Here is a 19,811-nt window from a genome sequence, read left to right as displayed (position 1 = left end):
ATCCGTTCAGTGACATTGTAAACAACGTGTCCGAATGGCTGTAAAGCTATGCCTAACTTTTCTATGTTACAGCTAATTGAAAATATAGATTTTGAATCTGGTCAAAAAGAAAATTTTTTATATTTCTAAATGAATAAAAACATTTCAAAATGACTGACACAATTGCAAAGTTATATTTATGATAACCCGTCAAACTACAGATAAACCGAAGCCTGAACTGCTTCTGAACGTCAACTCTGACATTACGCAATATAACTATGTAACACGATCACTGATAGCCCCCCATAGGTCGTTTGAAGATCAAGCAACACTCAAGCATATTTGCAGGAATAACTGTGCCGTAGAGGTTATTAAAATGGCAAGACTTCCAAAACGGATTGACAGAGACTGTCTGAAGAAATTCCTTGATAGTTTTGATAATGTTCTAACAGACTGTGATGGTAAGATAGCTATCTCAGATGGGTACCTAGTACTCTGGTAGGCTATAGCCTAACCTCCCTCTAAACTTTGCACCTACAACTTCACCTGGCCCCGTAAAATCATATCTAGATCTACCCATACCCCTAGTATTGTTAGAATTGGTTACGTTCTAGTTCAAACTATGTAATTAGTAACGTCAAAATAGGTAATGCAGTGTAGCTGGTTCAGTGCTCAAGTGCTTGGGCGAATGTTCATATACCTAGTACTAGGTAGCCTAGTGCATCCTAAATTTGTAGTATTATGTACCCTTAGGCTATAGGCTAGTATAAGTAGTAGTATTCGTGTCTAACATAGGCTGTTTACATGCACAAGGCATTTATAGAAAAAAATACCAGGTCAAACAAAATCATTGCCATTAGGTAGTAGGTAGTTACTACCTACATTCTACCTACCTTCTGTAGATGGAAAGTGTCCACTCCACTCTTCTGTATGGCTACTAGGCTATACCTAGCTATGTATTAGTACCTAGCTAGGTACTACCTAGTATTTTGTGAATTCACATCTAGTCAAGGCTGAACACACTATACAATTTCTCCTTTATTTTTATCCTGCTACTTCTCTATCAACTAGGCTACTTGTTTTATCATGCTAAATTCCCTTATTTGAAAGCTCAAACTATCTCAGTCTTGTAAGTCTCCCTAGTAGTATGTTTCCAGCCTTAGGGACCACCAAAATCGCTTAGCAACTCCTCATTTCTAACATAAGTAGCCACCACAATTCAGCCATTGCCTAGCATTTTGGGGTCACACCTATTCAAAATCTCCTTCATATTTTCCGTTTGATAAAGAGATTCTATCAAGGTTGAGTAGAATAGTATCCTCATTATACCATCATGACTGAACAATGTTTTGCTCTGTGCACTGATGGAGTACTTATTCACGAGTCAGCGAGTCAGCTGACAATCTTTTACCCATCTTTCAGCCTTTTTTTTTTTTTTTTTCAACAACATTCAGTATTTTCGCTCAAGGAAAAAAAATAATCTACCCCTTCTAGGCATATCCCTTGAAGCTCTCAAGCACTGCCATTAATATAACTTTTGTTGTTTCTGTTATTTTGGATTTCTTTGTACTTTTTCTTGAAAGTGGCAGACCATGAGAAATCCTCAGTTCTAGTCAAGACAAACTAGGTAATACAAACTCGTTACAAATATAGAGGGTATTATAATCCTATGGTTTTTATCATTTGTTGTGGGTGGGCGGTGATTCAGTCATTAGAAAAGTTCAGACCATCTCAAGCTTTCATCTCACTACATTTTCCAGCCTTTGGACACTAAAGCTCCTAACAACTTCTTTTATACCTAATAAGATCTTCCACATTCCAGCCATTGAATCCAAACATCAATTCAAAATCTCCTCCTATTTTTTATGCATAAGATCCCATGTCTCGTGAGTAGAATGGTTTTCATTATACTGTACATACTACATTGATCATAGCCAAAATGTTTGATTTGAGCAGTATTAAGATATCCTTTATTTGTGAGTAAGCTAACATCATCTTTACTCTTAGTTCAGCCTGCTGCTATTATTTTTCAGCCAACCCCTCAATTCTAGCATCAATATCCCTAAGGTAATAGAACTCATGCACACTTCCAGGGCATGTATTTCTGTCACAACACAGCCCTACTCTTTCTCCCTATCTTCTTTGTTTTTTACGCATATTAAATATTTCCACCAATGAAAATTTAATTTTCATACAATCAACTTACCTGGCAGATATATACATAGCTAAGACTCCGTCGTCCCCGACAGAAATTCAAATTTCGCGCCACTCGCTACAGGTAGGTCAGGTGATCTACCGGCCTGCCCTGGGCGGCAGGACTAGGAACCATCCCCGTTTTCTATCATATTTTCTCTGTCGCCGGTGGTATCAACATTGTTGCTATTACCTCCTGACTTAGATTCTTATTTCATCCTTTGATCATCGTTTCTCGGCTTTTGGTGACGTATCTGGATCAGTGTTTTTTGGCAGTTCGCTACTGTGGACTGTTTTTGGATTGTCTTTTTGGATTTTCTCAGTAATGCTGATTCAAATGTGAGTGTGAGAATGTGTGTGGAATGTAGGCTGCAGGGTGAGGATACCGAAAGCTTCGGTTGATCCTCACACTGTATGTCGTAAATGTAGGGGTTTCAGTGTTTCCTGCTAATAATACTTGTCATGAATGAGAGGGATTAAATGCAGAAGAGTGGAAGACTTTAACTTCTTATTTGAAGAAGTTAGAGAGGGATAGGGTTAGACATCTGAAAGGTGTGAGTTCAAGGCCTATTGAGCCTTTTACTGATAATTATTCTAATCCTAATGATTTAGATTCTCCCTATGTGTCTAATTCACAAAGTGTACTTTCGGAATCGGCCTCGGAAATCGCCGATCTGAAAGCTACTATTCGAGACATGAAGTCCAAAATGGCGGACTTACAAGGTAAGGCTAGTGAAAGTGAGCATTACAGTGAAGTGAGTTCTCCCAGTGTTGTGGAGGGGGCGTTTGATCGTCCTGCGACGCTCCCAGGGAGGCCTAGACCTCTTCCAAGCTCCCATGCCCAGAGGAGAAGGAAAGTCGAAAGCCTTAAGGAGGTCGTGGGGAATCCCCAACGGTCAGACGTCCCTTCAGCAAGCTCTGTTTCGTGGCAGGCTGCTCAAGGGCGCTTTAGAAAAAGCGTCCTTCGTGAGTGTTTCTCATCCTCTCCCTCTCCCTCACCTAAACGAGGGTGGAAGGAGTCGGATTTATTGAGGCCTCTGAAACGTCATTTGAAAGAATCCGAAATTGATTCGAGCCCAGAGCGTTTCTCAGATGGCGCTCCCTCTTCTATTAAGAAGGCGAGGTGGCGTCCAGCGTCACCCGACGAGGACGCAGAAGTACCCTTTCCTACTTCTCCCACCCCGATTGATGACGAAAGGCTCATGCAGTTGACGTGGGATGAAGCTTCAAGGAAGATTATCATGGCAGTACAAGAACAACTGGCCTCTCTGGTGGGAGTTTTAGCGCCTCGTAGGAGGACGTTGCGCTTCCAATCAAGAAGTCTCGTCCTCTCTCCCCTGCTAAGCGAGAAGCGTCATGCAGACTGTGAAGCTTCTAAACATATCACAGAAGCTTCGGGTTCGAGAGCGAGATCGGTAGCTTACGAAAGATACGTAACGCCAGAGAGACGTGAGACGTCTTTTAGACATGAAGCGTCTTTGAAAGCTGATGGTAGACGTGAAGCTCCAACCAATATTTTGGCGCCAGTTAGGACGCCTTTTGAGAGCGGAGCGTCCTTCCAGGCGCGAGGCGTCATCGGACGTCAGCAGCCAAGTAAGCGGGAGGCGTCAGCAGGACGTTGTACGGACGAGAAGCGTCATCCAAGCGGGAAGCGTCTTCTATTTATGGAGAGAAGCCTGAGCTTTTGGCGCCTTCCAGGGCTATTAAAGCGGGGAAGAGGAAGGAATATCATTCCCTTAGCCCCTCTCCTATAGGAGTTTGTCTCCTCCAGAGGAAGAACGTACAGAGTTGGGAGCGGAGACTCATTTAGATCCCGAGTTGTTTAGAAGTAACTCGGACGAAGAATATCAAGGAAGAGAAGGACTGTCGAACTATAAAGTTTTGACTGCCTTGCTTCTAGAGGAGTATGGAGACGAATTGACTCCTGCCGCTCCTCCTTCTCCGCGCTCTCTGTTTTCGAGTGCTAAGACGAAGAAGTCTTCGTCTTTTCTCAAAATGAAGCCCACCATTTCAATGAAGAGGGCTCTGCAATCCTTAGACTCTTGGATGAAGTCTAAGAAGGACTTAGTAAGAACGGTCTTCTGCATGCCTCCAGCGAGACTAGCTGGTAAAAGAGGCATTTGGTATCAGACGGGAGAGAATATGGGTATTTGCTCTTCCGTCTACGTCAGAAGCAGACTTTTCGACCTTAGTTGACGCTTCACGTCGACAAGGTCTGAACTCGGCACGTATTACGTGGGCATTTCTGAACTGGACCATCTCCTCAAGGGACTCTTTCATGTATTGGAAGTTTTCAACTTCTTAGATTGGTCCCTTGGGGTGATGTCCAAGAAAGCCCATGATTCTGAAGGAATCGAACCAGAAGCCCTTTTGTGCATATTGTCTTGTATAGACAAAGCGGTGCAGGATGGCTCGTTTGAAATAAACTCCTCTTTGTTTGGAGCAGGTCTTCTAAAAAAGAGGACGGTTTATGGTGCCTTTTAACCAAGGCAGTCTCCCACGCTCAGAGGGCAGCGCTGCTGTATTCGCCTTTTGTCCTGAACAGTGTTTTTGGGTTCCCGTTCTCAGTTGGTGAAGGACATTGCTCATTCATTAACTGAGAAGGCGACTCAGGACCTTCTGACGCAGTCAGCAAGGAAGAAGAAGCCTGCTTCTACACCTGACAAGAAAGGACCGAGTACATCGGTTCACCCTTTCGAGGTGGCCCTACCTCCAGACCTCCCGCAAGAAGGAAGGCTCCTGAGAGAGAGGTAGGTTTGCCTTTCGTCCCTTTAAAAAGGGAAAGTGAAGCTTCTCTCCTCCAAGCACCGTAGGTGCCAGGCTCCTGGGATTTGTGGAGGCCTGGACACTTATAAACGCAGACGCGTCATCGTTGTCTGTAATAAGGAAGGGATATCGTATCCCTTTCCTGAACACTTCTCCCCTAACGTCAATACCACGGAACTAACAGCCAAGTACAAGGATCCTGTGCGAGGGATACTCTTCGATCGATGGTGGAACAAATGTGGGACAAGAGAGCGATAGAACTAGTACTGGATCAAAACTCCCGGGGTTTTACAATCGCCTTTTTCTGGTTGCGAAGGCCTCGGGAGGCTGGAGACCAGTACTAGACGTCAGCTCTCTGAACAAATTTGTTCGGAAGGAGAAGTTCTCGATGGAGACTTCTGCTTCAGTCCTTGCGTCATTGCGACAAGGAGATTGGATGGTGTCTCTAGATCTCCAGGACGCCTATTTTCACGTCCCGATCCACCCTTCATCGAAGAAGTACCTCCGTTTCATGACGGGGGGAAGGATCTTTCAGTTCAGAGCCTTGTGTTTCGGCCTGTCCACAGCTCCTCAGGTCTTCACAAGCCTGATGAAGAATGTGGCGAGGTTTCTTCACCTCAAAGGAGTAAATATCCGTCTCTGTATCTGGACGACTGGCTCATTCAGGGCAGATCAGAGAGACAGTGCTTGGAGGACCTGACGTTAACTTTAGATCTGATCAAAGCATTGGGATTGCTCGTGAACCTCGAGAAGTCGCAGCTGACCCCCAGACAGAACTTAGTCTATCTGGGGATTCGGATGGATTCTCGGGGTTTTCGAGTATTTCCTTCGCAAGAGAGAATTGCAAAAGGTTTGCAGATAGTCTCTCCTCTTACTTAAGGAAGGAACATACGTCGGCGAGGGAATGGTTGAGCCTTCTAGGGTACCCTTTCCTCGCTCGAACAGTTTCTTCGCTAGGAAGACTTCATTTACGTCCGCTTCAATTCTTCCTCAAGAAGTCTTGGAGTTGGAAAACTGGACAAAACTTATTTCGACGCCTTTCCCATTCCAGTGGAGATAAGACCGCACTGGAATGGTGGTTGCCCCCTCTGGAAGAGAACAAAGGGATCTCTCTAAGGACACAGAACCCAGACCTAGTGTTGTACTCCGACGCGTCGGAGAAAGGTTGGGGAGCAACATTAGGCTCGAAGGAGGTGTCAGGCACCTGGTGGGAACCAGCGCAGGTGGCTTGGCACATAAACTGCAAAGAGCTCTTCGCCGTCATCTGGCTTTTGAAGAGTCTAGAACCTCTGGTGGTCGAAACAAAGTAGTGCAAGTAAACGTGGACAACACCACCGCACTTGCCTACATTCGAAAACAGGGAGGGACTCAACTCCTCGTTCCTTTACAAACTGACGAGAGACCTTTTGCTTTGGACGTCTCACAGGAACATCTCCCTTCTGACAAGGTTCGTTCAGGGAGTAAAGAATGTGAGGGCGGACAGACTCAGCAGGAGGAACCAGGTCCTTCATACAGAGTGGACCCTACACGAGGAGGTGTGTCAAGATCTCTGGTCGCTGTGGGGACACCTCATGTGGATCTCTTCGCCACATTCATTTCCAAAAGGCTGGCAGTCTTTTGCTCGGTCGTGGAAGATCCAAGAGCTCTTATGGTAGACGCCTTCCTGCTAGATTGGTCTCGCGTAGACGTCTATGCTTTTCCTCCATTCAAATCCTGGGACTAGTACTAAAAAAGTTTGTGGCGTCAAAGGAGACGAGGATGACATTGATAGCCCCCTTTTGGCCGGCCAAGATTGGTTCACGGAGGTGGTAGAGTGGATTGTAGACTTTCCAAGATCCCTACCAAAAAGGATGGATCTTCTCAGACAGCCACACTTCAAGAGGTATCATCAAAACCTCCCCGCTCTCGCTCTGACTGTCTTTCGACTATCGAAAGACTCGTCAGAGCGAGAGGGTTTTCTCGCGAAGTTGCAAGCGCGATCGCGAGAGCACGCAGAACCTCCACTACGAAAGTATAATCAGTCGAAGTGGGAGGTTTTGTTTTTTAGAAGGTGGTGTAGAACTAAGAAGTTGTTTTCCTCCACTACCTCTATAGCGGAAATTGCTGATTTCCTTCTATTCCTGAGAGAGCAATCTCATCTAGCTGTATCCACAATAAAGGGATACAGAAGTATGCTCTCGGCTGTCTTCAGGAATAGAGGATAGATCTGGCAGATAATAAAGATCTCCACGATCTCATAAGGTCCTTTGAGACTTCAAAGTCGAAGGAACCGGTCCCTCCGAACTGGAACCTAGACTGTGGTTCTCAAGTTTCTTTCATCTGAAAGATTCGAACCTCCTCATCTGGCTTCGTTTCGAGACATCACCAGAAAATGCCTATTCCTCATATCTTTAGCTACGGCAAAGAGATTTAGTGAATTACATGCTCTGCAAGATGAAAGTAGGTTTCAGGGGGAGACTCAGCTATTTGCTCGTTTAAGACCCTGTTTTTAGCTAAGAATGAGAATCCCTCGAATCCCTGGCCTAAGTCATTCGAAGTCAAAGGCATATCGAGTCTCGTAGGAAGAGAAGCAGAAAGATCTCTATGCCCTGTAAGAGCTCTAAAGTTCTACATTCAGAGAAAAGCATCAGATGGAGGCTCTAGACAAGGTCGTTGGTGCGCGATAAAAGACCCCACAAGACTGATGTCCAAGAATTGCTCTGGCATTCTTTGTGAGGAACGTCATTACAGACGTGCATAAGTCTGTTCTGACGAACAGTTACGACTGTTGAAAGTTAAAGCTCATGAAGTGAGAGCAGTAGCGACGTCTCTTTCGTTTCATAAGAATATGTCGCTTAAAAACATCATAGATACGACATTTTGGAGATGCAACTCAGTATTTGCATCTCATTACTTGAAAGACGTTCGTGTGACATATGAGAAGTGTTTTCTCTGGGTCCTTTCGTATCGGCGGATACGACTTCTGGGTACGGGAGCCGACACCAATCCTTAAAAGTAATACTTTTCTTCTTTTGGTATATGGGTCTTGGAGTCTTCGAACAATGGAGGACTTGGGTTTAGCACGGGCGGCCGTCTATGTTGTTCAGTAAGAGAATCTGTCATATCTAATTAGATGAGTATAATTTTTTTTTTTTTTTTAGAAATTATGTATGTGTGCGTAGTGGTTTTTGAGTTACGGTTGTTGTGAAGAGTTCGGGGATAACTCGGAACAATCCTTAGTTCTAACATATGGTTAGGATCAGGTGGTCGGGATTGGTTGTGTGCTCCTTCATAAGGTGTATTGTCATATAAGTGGATCAGCACCCATTGACAAAGTCCTTTCAGGCTCTGCCGAGTAAGCGGATAAGACCCATCGGCGACCCACAAGAACTCTTGGCCATAGATCATATATCTCGCTAAAGTTTTCTTGAGGGGGTGATGCAGACTACTGGGCAAACACCCACGAAGTCTACCACCTATCAGGTAGGAACCAAGGTTTTATTTATACCTACAACATATGTTGTTTACCTGTCTATTCCATATAGTAGCTGTCTTACCCTCCACCCCGAAGGGTGCAATCAGCTATGTATAATCTGACAGGTAAGTTGATTGTATGAAAGATATTGTTTATGTTACAATAAAAGTTTTCATACATACTTACCTGGCAGATATATACAATTAAAGGCCCACCCAGCCTCCCCGCAGGAGACAGGTGGAAGAGAGAAAATATGATAGAAAACGGGGATGGTTCCTAGTCCTGCCGCCCAGGGCAGGCCGGTAGATCACCTGACCTACCTGTAGCGAGTGGCGCGAAATTTGAATTTCTGTCGGGGACGACGGAGTCTTAGCTATGTATATATCTGCCAGGTAAGTATGTATGAAACTTTATTGTAACATAACAATATCATTTTTAAATATGTAACTTACCAAATATTTACATAGCTAACCGCTTCTAATATCGGCAGCTAAAATTCAAAATTCGTGGGAGATTTTCTTTTGATTTGGCAATAGATAACTATACATACTCGTTTTTTTTCATCTGTCCATCCGCCTGTGGTGTTTTTGCTTGGTAACACTGTGTCCCGGGCTTTAAATAGTTAGACTATGTGTAAGTTTTAGGTAAATAAAAGGACATCTGGGTGTACATTTGCGACTGAAAAGTGTTTTAATAATTTACTGTATGTGAATTGCACCATTAATATTCGAAATAGGATATTATTTAATGCCCGGGACGTAGTGTTAACATGCGTATAGTCCCGCCCACTTTCAGGAAGAACAACTGAGCCAGGTATTTAAATTTCTTTCTGCCCGCTAACGACAAGGTCGTGAGTCAGCAGCTGATTTGAAATTTGAATTTTCATACATTCAACTTCCCTGTCAGATATATACTTAGCTATAGACTCCGTCGTCCCCGACAGAAATTCAAATTTCGCGGCACACACTACAGGTAGGTCAAGTGATCCCGCCGCCTGCCGCTGGGTGGCAGGAATAGGAACTATTACCGTTTTAAGCCAGATTTTTCTCTGTCGCGGTACTAGTAACATCGTTGCTAGTTCCTCCTGACTTGAATTTCGAATTTCATTACGCCGTTGATCTTTTGGACTGCTATTTGGTGACGTATTGGATCTTTGGTTTGGCATACGCTATTGTGGACGGTTTTTTTTTGGATTTGGCTTTGGAATTTCTCATAATGTCTGACGTGTCGATTTCGTTCAGAGTGTGTGTGAATGAGAATTGTTTTGTGAGACTGCCGAAAGCTTCGGTGGATCCTCACACCACTTGTAAAAATTGAATACATGTGATGAGTGCAAGAATTTGAATGAGGAGGAATGGAAGTTGCTTAATTCCTACCTAAGAAAGTTGGAGAGAGATAGGGCTAGAAAAGCCTCTTCCAAGAGTGTAAGTAGGTCGGTCTCTAACGAGCCAGTTATCGGACTATTGCCTATTGATAACCCCTATTGTTTCCTCCCATACAGCTTACCTTCCGATTATCGGACTCGGCAAGCTCAACATCTGAAATTGCGAGTCTGAAAGCTTCGCTTAAACATATGGAACAAAAAATTAAAGAACTGGAAGGTAAGTGCAGTGAAAGTGTCCCAGTGAAGTGGAGGGTGCGTCTGATGGCTCTGTCTCGCTCCCAGGCCTAGACCTCTTTCAAGCTCCCAAGACCAGTGGAGAAGAAATGTCGAAAGCCGCAGGGAGGTTTTCAGAGAATCCCCACCGGTCAGGCGTCCCCTCGGCAGATCCTGTAGTTACGTCCCCGGGCTGCCAAGGATAGTTTCGTTGGAAAGACGTCCTGAAACAGTGTTTTTCTTCGTCTGATTCCTCATCTAAAAAAAGGATGGAGTTCAGATAGATTGTCGAGACCTTCGAAGAGAACTTGGAAGTCTCCTTCATTCGACTCAAGCCCTGAAGAATTTCCGGAAGAATATCCTCCGGAAAAGAGGAAGAAGAATGTATATTCAGAAGCTTCTTCTCCTGCATCGGAGGTTGGAAAGAGAGACGTAGCTACGAAGATGTTAGAGGATATGCAGAAACAGATATCTTCCCTAGTAGGAGTTCTTAAATCTGATCAGCCTAGAAGGAAGGATAGATTCCCTCCCTATCAAAAGATCCCGTCCTTTAGAACTATCTGAGAGCTCGAGGACGAGGCGCCTGCCAGAAGACCTGGCGCCAGCCCAGGTGTCCAGGCCTACTGGGTCCAAGCACAAAAACGCCGTCAAGGCGACAAGATGTTTGTAAATATGGGCAACTTCCTACTGAGAAAGAAAGCCACAGTGAGGATTGTCCGTATCGAGGAGTAAACTTGGAACTCCCGAAATCGGACGAACTCCTGAAAGAAAAGCGCAAAGAGCCTGAAGCGCCTGAAGTTTGCCTGAAGCGCCGTGAGGGAGGCCGCAAAGTAACTGAAGATCCTGGAACTCTTTTGGCGAGGCGAAAAGAGATCTGGAGCGCCTGAAATGAGGCGTAAAGCTCTTCAAGTAAAAGGAAATGAGGCGCAACGCGCCTGAAAAAGCCTGAAGTGGCTAAAAGGAAATATTTAACTCCTGGAGAGGCCTAGAGCGCCTGATATGAAACATAGAGCGCCTGGAGAGCCTAGAACGCCTCAAAGGAAAAGCAAAGAGCCTAGGGAGCCTGAGGCGCCTGAAAGAAGAAGCAAAGCGCCTAAAGAGCCTGAGGCGCCTGAAACGAGGCGCAAAAGCGCCTGAAGAGCCTGAAGCGTCCGAATGGAGGCGCAAGGCGCCTGCAAAGCCTGAAGCGGCTGAAAACAAGACGTAAAGCGTATCTAGAGCGCCTGAAAAGCAGGCGCAAGGATTTGTTCAATCCAGAATACAATTTGTATTATTTATTTATTATAAAAGTAGTTTAACCAGACACTGAGCTGTTTTCAGCTCTCTAGGGCTGGCCCGAAGGATTAGATAAAATGCCAGGTCTAGCTCTAGGCCAGAGCTGGGACCAAGTTGGTCATTCAGGATAAATAAATAAATTGCACCATGGCAAATGCTTTCATACTAGAACACACACACAATAAATACTTTTTACTCATGTTCCCTTACATACATACTAAAACGGTATATTTAAAATTCAGAATTAGTTTTTAAACTTTTTGAAATGTTTGTTTAATATCACTAAAACACCAATGTTTTATATTTTATCAATTAAATTGCAGTTCCTCAAAAAAGTCAAAATCGGAACTACCGAAAATGTAAAAGATTCTGACAAAATTTCTTTTATTGTCTTATTTCCAAAAGTTTGACAGTCTCTGCTGGTCATACTTTGGACACTCGCACAAGACATGTCTCGACTGTTACCAACTCCTTGCACTCCGTACACTCTGAGCAGAGTCGTGCGGGCTGCTCATTAAGTGTCAGTGTCAGAAGGGTATGGCCTATACAGGAGACGTGTCAGAATTTACTTGTTCATGTCTCTCTCTCTGATATGATGAACTCCATTTTCCAACTCAGTTTTATTTGCTTTTTAATTTGTTATTTTCTGACTCTTCATTCCAAATATGTTGCCATTTACTTAAAATACCCATCTTTATGTATATTACATAATCACCCATTGGGAGATTCACACTTGATCTTGTCATTTGAATTGCTTCTTTGGCTGCTTTGTCAGCCTCTTCATTTCCTTTGATCCCTACATGGGCAGGGATCCAACATATTTCTACTTTTTTCCCAATAATATCTAATTTATGAAGTGATAATTTAATTTGTTGTACTATATTATTTTTGGTTTGTAACTCTGGATGGCTTCTATGGCACTTCTCGAGTCACTAAAAATCGCAAAATTATTGAGTGATGTTTCTTTAATTATTTTTATGGCCGAGGCTATTGCGCAAAGTTCTGCTGTGAATATTGAAGCTGTATTAGGAAGAGAGAATTGGTATGATTTGTCCTGGGGACACTGCAGCATATCCCACTCCATGTTCCGATTTAGATCCATGTGAATATTGCATAATGTGGATCTTTTCGGTTCATAGTTCTATTGTATGTTGTCTATGTGTGATGGCGTATATAAGTATTTTTTTTATAAAATATTTTAATTGTGTGCAAGTTTTCATTTATTCATTGTCCAAGGCAGAGGTAATTTTACTTCTGGAGGAATTTGTATATTCACATTTAGTGACTCAAACAGTCTTCTAGCTCTAATTGCAAAAGGGGGTGGATGATTGTTTATAAAAATATCTCTGAGTTCAAATAATTTTTTTGTTTTTTTGTTGGAGAATCGCTTGTCCTAATTCTCAGAGCACTCTTCATTATAACAAGCTCTCTATGAAGAGAGAGAGGTAGTTCACCACATTCAACCTGTAAGGAAAAGGTCGGTGATGATTTAAAGGCTCCTGAACATATTCTAAGGCCCTCATTATGAACTGGGTCCAACGTTTTCAGTGCTGCGTCTGACGCCGAGCCATATACATTCGCTACCGTAATCAATTATAGATAGGACTGTGCTTTGTACAGTAATGCAAGGGTTTGTCTATCGGCTCCCCAATTAGTGTTTGATAATTTTCTAATTAGATTTAATGCTTTTTTACATTTGATTTCAAGTATGTTATGTGTGGTTTCCAGTTTTAAGTGAGTATCAAACACTAAACCTAAAAATTTTGCAGTTTGTCTAATTGGTATACTATGATTTCTGATTTTTTAAATCTATTATTCATTCATTCATCATCTTTTATCTTTATAAAATACTACTGCTTGAGTCCTTATGTATGGATAACTTAAATCCTACAGATGAGGTCCATTCATTTATTTTTATAATACTTTATAATGATGCTTCTGCATGTTTAATACGAGAGGCTGAATAATATATGGCAAAATCATCCATGTAAAGGTTGCTTTAATTCCAGTGGGTAGATTTTTATTAATATCATTAATTGCCAGGGTAAAACAGTGTGCCACTAAGGACACTTCCCTGTGGAACACCATTTTCAAGTGGAAATGTTCTCGATAATACATAATCGATTCTCACTTGAAAGCTACGATTTGTTAAAAAGTTTTGGATGAACCTAGGTAAATGTCCACAAATGTTGTTATTTTGTAAAGTTTTTAATATAGGGTACCTCCAGGTAGTATCATAAGCCTTTTCGATGTCAAAAAAAGACTGCTACAGTTATGCTTTCGCTCAAATCCTCTTCGTATATGGTCTTCGAGGTTAGAGAGAGAATCTAACGTAGATCTGTTGCACTGTGACCCAAATTGAGTGGGAGTCAAGATTTTATTTTCTCGAATGTGCCATGTTAATCGAGCATTTACCATTTTTTCTAGTAACTTGCACAAGCAACTTGTTAGAGAAATTGGTCTGTAGTTATTTGCATCACTTGGATCTTTTCCAGGTTTGGGGATAGGAATTATTATAGCTTTACGCCATTCATCAGGAAATAAATTTCTAAGCCATAAATGATTATAAAATTGTAACAAGTATGTCTTCGCCAGAGGTGCTAAGTGGCAGATCATCTCAAAACAAATATGTCACCTCCAGGAGCAGATTTATTGCTGTTAGTGAGAGCATATTCAAACTCTTCCATATTAAATTTTCTTATTAATATATGTCTTCTATTGTTTTTCGAAATTTATTGTTATTAGTTCTATATTATTTTTCTTTATGCGGAAGTGGATCATCTAAATTTCTGTCACTACTTACATTCGCTAAGTTTTCTCCTATTATATTACTCATTTCTTTTGGATCGAGTATTCTTTTTCCGTCTTTTAATATGGCATGTCTGGGTGGTTTCACATGGGTACCATTTATTTTCCTGAATTTTCCCATATTTTTCTTATGGGAGTATTATTAGAGAGATCTGATACATATTTCCTCCATGAAATTATTCTTCCTTGAATTACTTCCTTTTTCGAAATTTTGCAGATATTTTGTTGTATATAGGTTTTAATGCCTCAATTTCTAGTAACAATATAATCATTTTTTGTAAAGTACTTTCTAATATTGGTAATGTTTTATTTATTTTACTGAACTTTCTATTCAAATTATCCAATCGTCTCCCTATTGAGTGTTTTATATTTATTAATTCTGTTAGCTTTTCGGACCACCATGGAACTTTGTGTTTTGTTGGATGGGGTGTTTTGGTTTGGTATTGCTTTATCAGCAGCATTTTTGATGAAATGAACAAGAAACTTATTAGTTTCATTATGGTCTTTTAGATATTCAAATGGTGGTATACTTCTAGTATGCATTTCATATTGCTCCCAGTCTGCATTTAAAAATATTATAGTGAGGAACATGTTTTGCTGGGTTATTTGTAAAAAGGAAATTAATATTGGGAAATGATCACTGGTGTACAAGTCATCAATTGTGTTCCAATCTAATCTGTCAACTATACTTGTTGAACATAGAGTTAAGTCTACAGAGGAAGATGTTCCATGTGTTTTTGAATAATATGTGCTAACTTCATCATCATTTATACAACATATGTCATTTGAATCTATAAGTTCTTCTACTTTACTTCCTGCTCTATTTGAGTTTGAACAGTTACAGTCCCATATCGGGTTGTGAGCATTAAAATCCCCTACTATAACATAGGTTCTTTGCATTTTAAGTAATTCTCCAAGTTTATCAATATTGTAATTTTTATTTGGTTGGTTGTATAAATTATAAATGATATAATTATAGTTTTTAATTCGAATTTTAATACCTGATATTTGGAGGTCAGCAATGTTTACAGGTACTTTGTCATAACATACTTTGTTATGTACATATATGGCTGTACCTAAATTTCCTTCTTCTACCTGTGATGTTGATATTAAGGTATAGTATTTACCTATTGTTGGAATTGTATTATTGACATGTTGTAGACATAATATCATTGGTTCATTTTCCTTTAATAACCTTTGTACTTCTCCCAGGTGTAATCTGGTCTGTAGACCATTTATGTTCCATTGTATAGTATAACTATTGAAAATATTATGTTACATCGGTCGTGTTTGTTTTCTTTTTTTGTATTATCATTAACTTGATTTTTTTCTAAAATTTTGTATACCACATTCATTTGTTTATCTTTATAATATTTCAAGTGCTCAATGCACATACATCCTTTTTCATGGGTGTTTAAATCGGTGGCCTCTTTCTTTCTATATTTCATAAATTTCTAAATATTTGTTAAGCAATCTTTTGTAATATTTTTGTTATCATTGCACAATGCAATGAAGCAATCATTACAGCCACATGTGTTGTCATGTATATCTACTGCTTTATCTGTTCTTATTGTACCGATTATTAGTGATGGAGTAATCTCATCACCCTTGACATAGTCATCATTTTCCATGGTATGGTTCTCCTCCACTTCTTTGGTGTTTTGGATCTCTGCATCCATAGGTTTTATTATTATTTTAGGAGATAAAGGTATGCTCTCATTTTGTTTTTGTTCTTTCTTCATATCTTTGGTTTTTGGTTTGACCGATGTTTCTCTGATTATAGTTGGTTTCTTTGTTTTTGGTGGTGTTCTCTCTAAAGGTCTTTTTTTTTTTTTTTTTTTTTTTTTTTCTTTAATTTTTGGTACATCACAAACTTCCTACTTCCACCTCTGTGATTGTATTTTCTTGTGCTTCTATATGCATTAACACCTCAAATGAATTTGATAGAATATTATCTAATTCATTTTCACTTGTTTCCTGATTCTTTACTATCTTAGTTTTTCCTGCATATTATCGACTTCTTCTTGAGATCTACTTTGTTGCATCTTGTTACTTCTATCTGTATGTTTTTTGTTTCATTACTGGTTTCCCGTTATAGAAGAATATGTACGTTCTTAGCAGGATCTTGAATTCCTCTCACTTTTAATTCTAATTTAGCCTCTGCTATAGGCATGCCTGTCCTGTTTCTTTTAACATTTTTAGTTCAGTGTTTGTATATGTAATGCATGCATTCTTTGGATCTTGCATGATGATTCTGCTCACAGTTTACACACTTAGGTTCATGCACTTCCATTTGGTGGTGTGTTCTGTAGATCCACAGTAAGCGCACACCGGTTCATTCGTACAATTTCTCTTTGTGTGTCCATACTTACTGCAATTTTGACACTGCAGTGGCTTTGGAATATAGGGTCTTATTCTCTATTTTGACCTAGAATTTTTATTTTTTTTGAGGTAGATCTGAACCCTCAAATTTATTTTGCTATTTTTAGTATTTGTTTATTACCTCTTTTGCTTATTGCATCATAAACCTCGCAATCCTCTACCTTGGGGTATCTCTTTTTGAGAGAGTCTAACAGCATTTTCTATTTATTGGCTCGTCATTATTGTCAGGAAGTACGATGGTACCCTGGATACTGTTCATATTATCATGTTTTTTTACTTGACAATAATGTTATCTATTGTTTTTAAAGACAAATAATCTTCAGACTGACTTTTTGTTGTAGCTTCTATAAGCCAAGTCTTTTTCTTTTATTTTTCTGAACGACATTTCTGCCGTTGGATGGCTATTTAATAAGCAATTTTCCAATTTCAAAGCTGAAAATATTTTGTTCTGCTTCCATAGTAAGAAACCTTGACCAACTTCCACTCCCAAAGAGGGAGTCAAAGTGAGTCAAAGTTGGGTCATGTCGGTACTTAGGTTTCCTTGGTCTGGTATATGGTATTAAAGTTTAATACCAACCTGGTCTTTGTGACTTGAGCTTTCTTCAGAGTGGTCCAAATCCGTTCCAGAAGTCGTGAGAGGGGGTTGTTAAATTTTCCATATAATTAAGATTTAAATTTCGTCCAGATGAGGTCTCTCTCACCAGGGAGGCCCCCAAACCCAACTGGGGGAGGAGCAATACTGTTACACCATGGTAACTGCCCTGGACACTCACCTGGATATACGCCATACCCACAGTGCCTTAAGGGTCGTCAGTCCTATGAGGATCGGACCAGCACTGCAGGCATGGCTTGACATAAAAATTTTCTCCTCGCTCAACCACGTCAGGTACTTTAGTTTTACGGGTGAAGTGGCATGCCGTCCAACTCCACCCTCCATCAAGTTATAAGAGCAGTCAATTCAATAGTCCAAAATCATGCCAAGGTCATCAACAAAAGAAGAAGAAGGGAAGAGGGAAAATTTATAAGAGGAGGAGTAAAGGAGTTAGTAAAGGTCCCAATGTTCAGTTGGATCCAAAGCAGAGAGCATAGGCGTAAAGGGGCATACTCTCTCTGCAGTGGATCCCTAAGACCCCCCACCTCGTCAAGGAGTTGGGATCAGGGGGAGAATACAATTTGGATGAGTTTATCGGAGTTTGAAGCGGACATGGGAGGCTCCTCTTTGGGATTTTTCTCAAGATCAATTTTCCCCTGACAGGGCCTCTAGGTGTCGCACAGGTGATCGTAGCCCCTGTCGGGAAGGAATTGATCATGAAAAAAAGGGAACGACATTTAAGGACTTCTCTGGTAGGGACGAAAGTTGTCGCACAGGCGACCGTCGTCCTTGTCAGGAGGGCCTTAGGGTAAGAGAACAACATCGGCCTTCTCCTGGCAGGGACTCAAGATGTCGCACAAGCGACCGTAGCCCTTGTCAGGTTGCAGCCGGTGTTGCTGCAAGCCCTGTGCATTCCGAGAGAGGAGTCCTCCGGTCGCACACTCTTCTCCGAATAAAAACTCAACCGGAAGTAGAGGATGTTTCGGACTCTGAAGAAAACAAGGGGGCAGGTCTTTCTGATTATAAGATACTAGCAGCCCTCTTGTTAAAAGAATTTTGGAGAGTCTCTGAGTCCTGCTGCCCTCCTTCTCCTCGGCTCTTTATTTTCGAGTACGAAGGCTGCGAAGTCTTCCTCTTTCTTGAAGATGCAACCGACCATTTCAATGAAGAGGGCTTTGCAGTCGGTCGGGAATTGGCTTAAAACCAAGGAGGAGGCAGGGAAGACTGTGTTTACCTGTCCCCCTTCCAGGCTATCAGGGAAGAGAGGGATTTGGTATAGCACAGGAGAATCTATGGGACTTTCTCTTCCCTCATCTGCTGAAGCGGACTTCTCGACCTTGGTTGGATTCGGCAAGGAGGCATGCACTTCCATCGGCCAAAAACAAGCTGGACAATGTCTGAAATGGACCATCTCCTCAAGGGAATATTCCATGTCTTGGAAGTTTTTAACTTCCTAGATTGGTCCTTGGGGCTTTGGCCAACAAGACTCAAGACCCTCAGTTTTTGGAACCAGAAGTCTTGCATAGTGTTTTGGCATGCATGGACAAGGCAGTGCAGGACGGATCGGCTGAAGTGGCATCCTTGTTCGGGACAGGAGTATTAAAGAAGAGGGCTGTCTTTGGTTCTTTTCTTACCAAAGCAGTCTCTCCAGTACAGAGGGCTTCTCTTTTATACGCCCCTCTGTCTAAACAGCTGTTCCTTCTCAGTTGGTAAAGGACATTTCCCATACGCTTACTGAGAAGGCAACACAGGATTTGCTGGTACATCTGCTAAGAAGCCTAGGCCAGCTGCTTCTGTCTCGAAGAGGGAGCCAAGACCTGCCCAACAGCCCTTTCGAGGTAGAGCTTTTAGCCGAGCCCAAGGAAGAGAGGAGGAGAGAAAAGAGGAAGATCTTCCATTAGAGTTCCGAAGAAGAACGCAAAATGAGATTCCAGTCCTCCAATCACCAGTAGGGGCCAGACTTCTGGATTCTCGGAAGCATGGGCTTTCAATGAAAGCAGATTCTTGGTCCCTGCAAGTGCTGAGGAAAGGATACCTCATCCCCTTCAAGAACAGACCTCCATTGACGACGACTCCGAGGGAGCTGTCAGCGAGATACAAAGACCCTGTAAAGAGAGAGATCCTTCTTGGACTGGTGCAGCAAATGTGGAGAAGGAGGCCATCGAGGTAGTACAGGATCCGCACTCCCGAGGTTTTTACAATCGCCTATTTTTTGGTGCCGAAAGCCTCGGGGGGGTGGAGGCCTGTCCTGGACGTGAGTGCATTGAATCGCTCGTGGAGAAGACAAAGTTCTCCATGGAGACATCCAACTCGGTTCTCTCTGCTCTCCGTCCAGGAGATTGGATGGGGTCTCCTCGACCTGCAAGATGCATACTTTCACGTCCCCCTGCATCATTCGTCGAAGAAATATCTTCGATTCATGGTGCAGGGAAGGATTTATCAGTTCAGGGCTTGTGTTTCGGCCTCTCGACGGCTCCTCAGGTGTTTACAGCGTTGATGAGAAACGTAGCAAGATGGCTACATCTGAAGGGGGTGAGGATATCTCTTTACCTAGACGATTGGCCTTATAAGAGCGCAGGCAAGACAAAAGTGCTTGGAGGACTTGGAGATAGCTCTTCAATTGACCAGATCTCTCGGATTGCTCGTAAACCTCGAGAAGTCTCACACAATCCCCAGTCAGACTATCGTCTATCTGGGGATTCGGATGGATTCTCGGGGTTTTTCGAGCATATCCATCCCAGGAAAGAATCTCGAAAGGGTTGGAA

At 42.0% G+C, this 19,811-nt stretch overlaps 1 protein-coding gene across 1 annotated transcript in view; it reads left to right on the top strand.

Annotated features, from left to right (window-relative positions):
- The first annotated feature begins 250 nt into the window (after window positions 1-250).
- The window catches only part of LOC135226460 (glycerol-3-phosphate phosphatase-like), a 182,075-nt gene continuing 162,514 nt past the window's right edge, over window positions 251-19,811 (top strand). Inside the window, exon 1 of the mRNA XM_064266055.1 lies at window positions 251-440. Within this exon, the coding sequence (XP_064122125.1) occupies window positions 356-440 (85 nt within the window). The 5' untranslated portion in view covers window positions 251-355. The remainder of the gene's footprint in view (window positions 441-19,811) is intronic.

Source organism: Macrobrachium nipponense, chromosome 14, assembly GCF_015104395.2.
Source record: "Macrobrachium nipponense isolate FS-2020 chromosome 14, ASM1510439v2, whole genome shotgun sequence".
Classification (NCBI taxonomy): Eukaryota; Metazoa; Arthropoda; class Malacostraca; order Decapoda; family Palaemonidae; genus Macrobrachium; species Macrobrachium nipponense.
Note: the sequence above shows the minus strand (reverse complement) of the source record. Positions and strands in the feature narration are given on the sequence as shown.